The sequence below is a fragment of the Coturnix japonica genome, chromosome 1 (genome assembly GCF_001577835.2).
Source record: "Coturnix japonica isolate 7356 chromosome 1, Coturnix japonica 2.1, whole genome shotgun sequence".
NCBI lineage: Eukaryota > Metazoa > Chordata > Aves > Galliformes > Phasianidae > Coturnix > Coturnix japonica.
Window position 1 is genome coordinate 22,507,920 of NC_029516.1, and position 10,002 is coordinate 22,517,921.

Genomic DNA, 10,002 nt, shown 5'->3' on the forward strand with positions numbered 1-10,002 from the left:
TGGGGCAGATGCACTGAAACAGAACCAGTTAATGACAAAGAGAAAGGCTCAAATCAAAAGAACTAAGGAAATCTCTCCTTTATTCTCTGTGGTAGCTAGAGTTGGATGGCTTCAGTAAGCTACTGAGTGTGTATGTCCAGTAGTATCTAACCTAAATGGCCACACTTTTCCTTAATCTCAAGGTTGGATGCACACCTGAGGTCTCTCATATCTCAGCCTTGTGTAGGGCTCCTTTTAGACCAGTGGACTGATTCAAGGCACATTGTTGGTTAATTAATCCATTATATGGATTTGTGTGTGTGTGTAAAATATCTGTAAACATCCTTAGATTTTGTAAAAGGAAAAAAAATAAAAATCTCAAAAGAAGACAAGCCTGGCCTTATCAATCTTTATTTTCAGCAGAAATACTTCAGTTTTAACAGAAGAAAGGTGAGGATGCATCTGAAGCATAGGCCAACTTCTGCAAGAAGACCAAACTCCATAGAGGTCTCGGTGTGTACTAATCATCAGGGTCCAGTTTTCAAAAGCTATATGAATCCCCCTCTAACCGTAACAAACAGAAAAGAAGTTCTTACAGTACAAAGATGTTCTTCATGTGCAAAAAATACGAAGTGTTAGCCAGCTTCTGTAGGCCAATGAGTAAGGAAATTCTGCAGCTCATTTGTAAATAAAGCACGCACTCTTAAAAGGAATTAAGCTTTATGCTGGATACAGCCAAAATTCTGCACCAAAAGACCTGCATCAGAGACACATTCTGTCTGGGCGTAATTCGACACAAAGAGATGCATAATTTTCCTCTATAAGTTAAATACAGTGGATATTAGCAGAGCAGTAGTGATGCTTATCCACCTCTTTCCCCTCCCTCCCACCCTGGAAGTATTCCACACTATTCAGCATTTTAAGAGTTGTTGTTTTTTTTTAAAGAGGAAAAACCTGGAAAAATAAAGTTGACAATTGGAAAAAGCCGATACTTTATTATTTTATTTTATACTTTTTTTGATATAAATCTGCGACACCATTTTAGAAAATAAACATCTAAATCATACAAACATTTACAATGGCAGGAAAAACAGCAGCAAAAACCCATTAGAAAGCTCATGTAACTTCAGTGTACCTCTGCATATGTTCTGTTACTCAGGTTTACAAGCTGTATTAAATGCAGATTAAAAAAAAGGGCTTTGTTACAGGTTAGGCTTTAAAGTAGTAATAAACAACAGGGAGAGTCAAGTCAGTAGAGGAGGAGTTAGACAAGGATACCAATTGCACCCACTTGACTTATTAAATAGCTTGTTACTCAGTTAAAGTGCCAGCACAGCATCCATCATTTCAAATATCACAATGTCCACACAGAAATAGGCAGGGTTGCATTTACTATTGTCCATTTTTAATAGAAAAAAATACTTCTCATAAACAGGCATTTCCAGCTCTTTTGCATAGTCTTGTATTAAAAAATCTTATACTCTTTTCTTTTGCACACGACTGTATGTACTGGATATCCTACAATTGCACAGCAATGCTTAAAAAATCAGCATCATTTATACACTGATATTATAGTTTGTCATTTGTTTTTTGCAGTTTCTCACTCTTGCTGCCCAGTAAGTTTGTTAGAGTTCAAATACTATAGAAATAATGCTTCAAAGAAAGCTCACCAAGTGCCATTTACAAAGGTACAAAATATACAGTAAAGTTAACCTCTTATTAAATAAAATATACAGAGTAGCTGATATTCCAAATCATTAGGTAACACCTTATTTTAAGGGATAACCTTCGAGGGAGCTTCTTCCCCACTGCAGGAGAATTATGGAAGAGTTAATGTCTCTGTATGTTTATGCATCTTGCCCTTCATTTTAAATGCAGATAATAATGGACCGAGTTTATCATTCAATATAACGAGGGGCAAAAATGATCCCTGTAGGAACTGCAGTAAAATCGATGTAAAAACCTAAAGATCATTCTCACCCAAAGTATCCCAGCCTGCCAATTTAAATATTTCTTGTAATGATGCCAATCATTATCACAATGGTGGCAATTAAACCTTTAAGAGAATTTTTCTGTAATCCAGCAATCAACGTACCATTAAAATAAAGTGTTGCCAACATACTCCACATTTATTCTGCTGTTAAAATAGTTAGATATGAAAACTGCCTACTTAGTCTTAAATTCATTCCCTGAAAATAAAAGAGTTTTAGAATAATAGCATGTTCCCACTTAACCAGCCATTATCATCTTAACAGGTTGGAATGAATGTTAAGTGCCTGCGTGTTACATTAGAAAGAGGTATAATACCAGCTACAATTACAGCAGTGTTGTAACCCTGACAGTTACTCTTGATCCAGGCGTATATTAACCATAGCAAAGCATCGGCCTACGCTATGAAAGAACGGTGCAACGAAAACATCTGTCATGCTCTTCCATATGGTTTGCACTGAAGGCAGGACCATGAGACAGGTTCTCACAAAAGGCATCACAATCCTGTAAAAGAGCAAATGGAAGATCTGTGAGATTACTGCTGCCATAGCGTAGGGCAATTGAGTGAAGAAAAGTGCTTATGTATGGAAAAGGAAGGTGATGTTATTACACAAAGACCCTTAAACAAGTCTACTTTTGGAATCTTGCACTCTTTCTCCATTGATTATGTTTACTCACAACCTCACATCTACACATGCATGACATACATGCTCCTCTGGACTCACGTGTGTGCAACAGCTTGTCAGTCCTTATCATGTCTCTGCTTCTTCCTAATTAGGAACACTGAGCCATGCCTGCAATAGGGATGAACTTTTACTGTCTCTCCTAGTGCTGGAGGTGATGCTGCAACTTGTGGTTAAGGACAGGTGCCTGAAGGAGCCAGGAGTGGGGGGTCTGTAGGGCTTGACAGAAACCACAGATTCCCCAGTCTGATCACCTGGGAACAGAGCTCTTTATGATCCCATCAGGGCATTCTTGTGTCCCTTGCTCTGATGTCTCTTCAGGTGTTTCTTTCTCTCACACACACCTTGCCATTCATACTTTGTTCCTTCCAAGTGAAGACCACTGTTAAAGTTGTTACAATAATGCAGAAACAGTAGAGCAATACCGAATTACATTTAATTGCTGTAGCACAGAGACAGGCCAGACCTCCAATATATGGTAGCTTGTTGATCCTGTGAAGCTTTTCATTTATGACTGTGTAACAAAAAAGCAGAACAAGGTCAAAATTCTTGTTTAGGGTAGAGATCTTTTCATCCCCTTGCGTACTTGACGGAGTCGTGCTTTCAGTCTGCTGAGCACAGTAATCATCCGTGTGCGCTCTCCATATGTCCTGACTCCAAAGCAATGTCATTACTGGTGGCTTAAGCTAAGCTCACTGACAGCAGAAGGGAGCCAGGCGTGCACATACAGCTGGCGCACCAGGGCTGCCACACCAGCACATAACACAGGCTATTCTCCTCCCTTAATCACTTCCTGCCCCAAACCGCTGGCCATTTCACTAAGCTGTGTGTTCTTACTTGGGTGCAAACAAATACACGTTTACACAACATATGTAATACTGAAGTCACACTAGAACAAGGTTTTCAAAGACCTCTGCACCATATGTGATGCATTTATGACCTACATGAGGCAGAAGAAGCTACAGCTCCATTTGATAATGGATCCAGTTTGCTGTTGCATTCAATATTTAAGATCCTGGTCTTGCTTCCACAAAATTCAGCTGCAGAACTCCTATTGACTTTGGTTGGAAGTACTATGCAAAACAGTTATTATTTTGTCACAGCTCTGAAAAATATCTAAGCAAATATTGTGTATTTCCAGTGAGTACTACTCAGAATAACAGTGAAAAAACAGTTGTTTGAAAACAGTTGATTGAAAACAAACAACTGTTGCATTAAACAAAAACTAAAGCTTCGATACCTGAAGAGTAAAAGTTAATTATTTTCAGTGTAGAACTGGATTCTCTGCTTTAATCAGTACAAGCTGAATGCTACCATGGCTGTGCCGCACTCCAAGCTAACCCAGACGGATTTAAACAAGAATAGCTTTTCTAAAACCTTCTCTTCCTTTGTCTCTGTTGAAATAGCTGGTAAAACACACAACACATAGAGCTGTGAGTGCTACTGGAACACAGTATCTGTAGTATTAAAATGAACTCTGCAAACTGCATGTTTATTAATCGCTTATAGTATCACTGTATATAGAATAGATAATGTATTGAAAAGAAAATAAGGACTTAATGATAAAGTTGATGAACTTTATCAGATGGCAGCTATTCCTCTGCTGCCATCTAAATTTAATTCGGCCTGTTTTTTTGTTTTTTTTTCTTTCCCCAATCGAACTCATTTCTATTGGATCATCCATAAACAGGACCACACAACTACAACCTAAGCAAATATCACATTACGCAAAAGCTTTGCAGCAAGTTGTGAATCACCGGGAGTTCATTAGGGAAGGTTGGGAAAACAGCCATCCTACTACACGCTACTGCTATAGAGATCATACTACTCTATAGAGATCATCCACACGCACTGCAACTCAGCATCTTTCAATGATGTTATACACAATAAATATAAGAACGCTTTGGTAATCTTACCCATATTTATGCTACACTGCAGACAAAAAACAATAGAATGCGAGTAGCTTTCAGTTTGAAAATAAAAGTCCGTCTTAGTTTTTCCTTACTTTTAAAATATGCCCATCCCAAGGATAGCAACGTTTACTGCAATTTCAGACCTACTCTCTGTAGAGCGGTAGAGCACTGAAAAATAAAGCTTTTCTGAATTTGATATCTAAGCTGAAGCATAATCAGAGCATTTCAACTACTCATATAACCTGTCTTTCGATCATACTGTACGTATATGTCATAAAATAGCCATTCTTTTACAAGCGATTCACCTCTTTTGGGAGCTGTTGACATGAAAAGAGCAGATTGCCCCCTTTCTTCCACCCTATGCTTATTTCTTTTCCCTTTGTTCAAGGTACGCCTTCTACTATTTAATATGTATAATCCTATTTCACGTTTGTTCACATTACTTTTTTCTGCTAATCCTTAATGGAGCATTGTTAAGAATCAAGCAAAACACAACTTGATACAATACAACTTAATGCAACTCAATTCTTATTCATAAGGGTATTTTCTGAGGACGTAATTCAACTTTTCATGTGAGAAAGTGTATGTGTATGCCCCTGGCTACGTATGAGCGCTGTGAATAGAAGCTCATGTGATGAGGAGCTTTGAGTATCTGCTACTGAAGCTGATGAGAAGAGCTCAAAGCTGAATGACTCCTTGTACTTCAGAGCTCTTCTCCAACCTAAAGTTACAGATTCTCAAATAATGCATAAATTCTCAGAATAAACATATAATGGGACATTTTAAAGATAAGACTACAGAAAGTGTATGTGAAATTCAAGAGGTTGCCAATGTGTGGCTGGGAACAAGAATTAGCCTCTGAACCAACCACAGAGATCATGATTTTGCATGGCCATCCAGCAATGCTCTGCTCATATTAAAAAATCAATAATCTTAGCAGCCTCAGTCTAGGGACAAGTTTAAAAGGTTGCTCAGATATTCACAGATAGTTGTTAAAGTTGGCCTTACAACTGAGTGTATCGACTGCAGTTAAAATGACAGCCATCACTAAGAGAGAAGCAGCTTTCCTTGAAGTAGCTTGTATGTAGGTCTTGCTGGCTACCACAGCTTCAGTATCTTTTGCCAGGCAGCGTAAACCTGGATTTTAGCTCAAGCAAAATGAGAACAGAATCAAATTATTCATTTTTAATAGGTCGCAATGAAAACTGAAGTTTTCTTTTTGCTTTCCACAGGTCTCATGTGTTCACCTCCCTTATTAGTGCTCTTCTTTTTTTCTGGTGAAAGACAACATTCACTTCAAGACACAATGGGCGCAAGTCATGGAGTGTCCTTGGAGCATGAGGAATGCTGTCAGACTTCAGTGAATTTTTACCATGTTGACAAAACTGCAACATGTGTGTGACAACCATGAGAGCTTTGTTCCCTGGGACTTCCAAGCGTTGTTGAAACAGTTTCTAATTTATTCTTAGGAAAGGCTCCCCTGCAACTGATCAGCATCAGCATCTCAGTGGTTTGGATGTTGCCAACAAGGCACAGACTCTGATAAGCTCTCCTGTAGACAGCCATGTGGGAGGGAGTGCCCAGAGCTTTCCCATGATGTTTAAACAGCTGAAGACAGAATTATAATGGAATTCCCATCCCTGCAACCACAAAACAAGGAGGAGATATTTTTACAAACCCAACAGGCTTAGATGGGAGCCAGTGTATAGGGTCTCTTTGATGCCTCTGGTATCAGTTGCTCCTGCACTATCCTCCCAAACACACAGACATTGAATTCCTTAATCCCAAGAAATCTGGAACACTGGGAGCTGCAGAAATAAGTCAGTATAACCACAGTGTGTGCAAACATTGCATTGGAACAAATCCAGGCTGTGTTTGTGGGATGACCAGACTGTGCTGTGCCACCAACTGCAGCACTGGGTAGGGTCCAAAGGGACGCAGACAGCACTCCTGTGCTATGTGATTCCCATCCAGGTTCAAGACCAAAATGAAGGATCAACTCCATCCTGACAGTGAACTCAGGAATCGAAAATGAGCTGCTGAGGAGACAAGTAAGTGTGTCTGCAGAAAGTCAAGGGAAACTTCTCAAAATCAAGTGCCACATTCTCTCAGTTCTATTTCAGATGTACTGGGAACCACAGTTCCTGACAGAGTCACTGGGGACTACTTGCACAAATAGAAATGACCCCTGAGTCCTGTTCAGTGGAACTCGTGTCCACATATCCAGCCTGTGAAATTCAGATAGAAGATCATCCTGCAGCATTAAATGATATCATTGTGAACAAATTGATCATCAATGAACTCTTCCAGACATTTCACTATAGGAAATCTAGATGTTCACCATATCCTATTGCAGTTCTAGTACAGTAAAGCACAGAGACCACTGGCTGATATGAAAGTCTAGGCCCACTATAAAATGCCCATAGTAATTTGAGGCCCAACAAAGTAGCAGCTCTAAATTATATAGCAGCTTCCTACTGCAAACTCTGCATGCTCCAGAACTTAAGTTAGTCAGGTTCTGAAGCAGCTCATAACAATGCCATCAACCCAAATTTCCATTCTCCTTCTGAAAACTGAAATCTGCAACCAAAAAATCAGGGGTTCAAATAACCAATGTATTTATATCAACTTTGTTTCCCAGTTTCTGGATGGCATTTTGTTTTCCTTACTGACCTCTTCATGATACCAATATTATTCATGGCAAATAAAGCTTAGGTAAAAACTTATGTATACGGAAAATCCAGGTTTGCAAGAATTACACTGATGATACACATTCATGCTTCCTTCTGCAGCATGACAGACTCTCCTTCCTCTGCATCATTCTTTTCCCTGCCTCTCTTCCTTCTCCATCAGCTGCCTCTCTGGGCTTGCAATACTTCACCAGTAGTTTCTGTGTAAGGTACACCAGCTTTGCTGCTGTATTTGTGAACCATGGCCGTGGCTTTCAGGAGCTCAGGTGGGGTTCTCTGCCCTGCACCTGCAGACGGCCGTGCACCTGATGTGAGCCACTGACAGCTGACTTTGTGACAGTAGCATAAAAAGACTGCGCTGGACCCCCTGAAACCTTCCAATTAACGCACACGTGTTTTAACAACGTCTGTACTCTGCTTTACAAAAACAAGCCATCCATAGCCGAGCAAGGTGCCCCACAAACATCAACGCTCTGCCCCTGGGAGCACACCCAGCCAGGAAAGCTGCTAAGATCAGAGTGTGGACTTGAACTACGGACAAAGCGCAGGTTTAATTCCTCTCCCGTTAGCAGCCCGGCAGGCAGAACACGCCGAGCTGCCCGCAGGTCCTCACGGCGGCCATGGGGGCACTGATGCGGCAGAGCAGAACCCCCCGCCCCCCGGCCCGGGCCGCTCACACACTCACCAGATGTGCAGGCAGCTGAGCACCGCGAAGACGATCCCCAGCACCAGGGCCAGCGGGACGGCGAGCAGCAGGCTCAGCAGCTTGTACAGCACGTACTTGCTGAGCTCGAACAGAGCGTGGCTGCAGATCCACACCTTGTCGAAGGAGTGGGTGAGCTCGGGCTCGGCGATCACGTCCTCGAAGCCCAGCTGGAAGAGCGAGCAGCCCCGACGGCCGTCAGCCGCCGCCCGGACCCGGCCCCGCCGCCTCCCCCCACCGCCCCGCCCGGCACCTGGAGGTGGGCGTTCATCCCGCGGGGGTCCCGCTCCAGCGCGTCCTCCGCGCACTTCTCCGCTTCGGACAGCTCGGGGCCGCCCGGAGGGAAGTTGTCGTCGTCCATGAAGATGCGGGTGTCCGCCTTCTCCGTCTCCAGCCCCATGGCGCTGCCCGGCGCTGCCCGGCTCCCGCCCTGCCCCGTCCGCCGCCCCCGGCACCGCGGCCTTGCCGGGCTGGGGCGGAGCGGCGCGGGGAGGCCCGGCCACGCCCCGCAGGGCCGCACCGAGTCGTGTCTGCTGCCCGCAAGCAGCCCGGGGTGAACGGGACAGGAGCAGCGCACCACGGCTGCCGTGCCCAGCGTGCATCTGTAACTTGTCATAAACTTAGCATTCCTCAAACCGCCTGACTGTCCCACAGAAAGTCACGCATCCATCATGACAAGCTGTTGTTGTGTCCTGTCAGGGGGTTGGCTGACAGTTTACATGGTTTAAGACTAAGAGTGCCCTATAAAAGCAAGCAGATTCCTGTAAGGGCTGCTGGAGGCACTGACAGTGCTGATGTATGCACTGAGCTCAGGGGCGCCCCTAGTAGCAGGTAGCCACAGTAGCCACAGTAGCCACAGTAGCCACAGTCTCTCAAGTGTCATTGCTAATCAATGATCAAGACTTCTTGAATTAAAACAAATCCAGCGCTGTTAATTTTCTTTATTACTCACCGCTGCATTAAATTAGGAACGGCCTTAAGCTGAGAGGAGCGCACAGGAAAGTGATACAAAAATAACCGCAAGGTTTGGGTAGGAAATCACCTAACACAATGCCCTGCACTGTGCTGCATTGTTCTGGACCGGATAACTTCTGAAGAAGTGCTTCACAACTCTGCGTAACTCCCGGTGATGCTTTTTTTCTCCCCTGCTGATGAGTTTGGAGATCCTGGTGTCACGTAAAGGGTTTATATCCAGCAGTCTGGATGTGGCTCCTTAGCTTTAAAGGCTCACAGCGGTTGACAATTGGTTTAAATACAAGCAAAGAAACAGAGTGATGACTCAGGATATACTTTTGAGCTTCATTTCTAGCTCTCAGTTCCTCTTTTTTTCTCTTCAGTGAGTGGGAGGAACAAAAAGACCAGCTGACAGGCTTGAGGTTCAGATACCCTTCAGGATCCTTCTGTCCACCAATTACTTTTCTAACTTCTGGGTATGGGAGCTGCTGCTCCAGCCTTACTACAGCCTGAGGGCAGTCACTGGGCTTCTGGTGGCTGCTTGTGTTGGATATGGTGCTGCTGAAAAGCGAGGTGGGGGCAACCAGCAGAGGGTCCCAAGGTAACCCTTTGGCTACTGAAGTCAGCGTGTCCTCCTTAATGTCAAGGACTGTTGCCTTCTTCCTTACCAGACAAATAGACTGGTGTGCTTGTTCTGCTCCTGAACACGTCTGCCCTGTTCCCACCCCCTCCTGTGATTCACTCCACCAACCTGCTGGAACAGTGAGCCTATAGCTCCACATGCTGAGGAAATAAACTGTACCTCCATTTTCGAAGCATTCCACATTTTGCTGCTCTATTTCTTAACAAAAAAAGAATGGGTTAAGTCAGTTACATTTAGCCTCTAACCAGTGCGTAATTTTATTGCAAAATGTCAAGTCAGTTCAACCTTTGTTTTATAAGGATGTTCCTGTTTAAACTTTGAACATGACTTTGATTATTGTAGTGTTTTATATACAAATAGAGACTATCTTTCCTGAACATGGCAAGGATGTCAGTTATATGGCTTCTGGCAAAAGCCTACACAGTTATACTTTGCATTTCAGAAAGTT

General features: G+C 43.1%; 1 protein-coding gene across 1 annotated transcript; it reads right to left on the bottom strand.

Moving 5' to 3' along the window:
* Positions 1–942: 942 nt before the first annotated feature.
* On the bottom strand, positions 943–8,448 carry CAV2 (caveolin 2). The gene is made up of 3 exons (XM_015853695.2): positions 8,211–8,448; positions 7,940–8,127; positions 943–2,472 (listed from the first exon to the last, which is right to left on the bottom strand). Exons 1-3 carry the CDS (start codon positions 8,355–8,357, stop codon positions 2,322–2,324), a joined length of 486 nt encoding a protein of 161 aa, XP_015709181.1. The 5' UTR covers positions 8,358–8,448; the 3' UTR covers positions 943–2,321.
* Between the last annotated feature and the right edge of the window lie 1,554 nt (positions 8,449–10,002).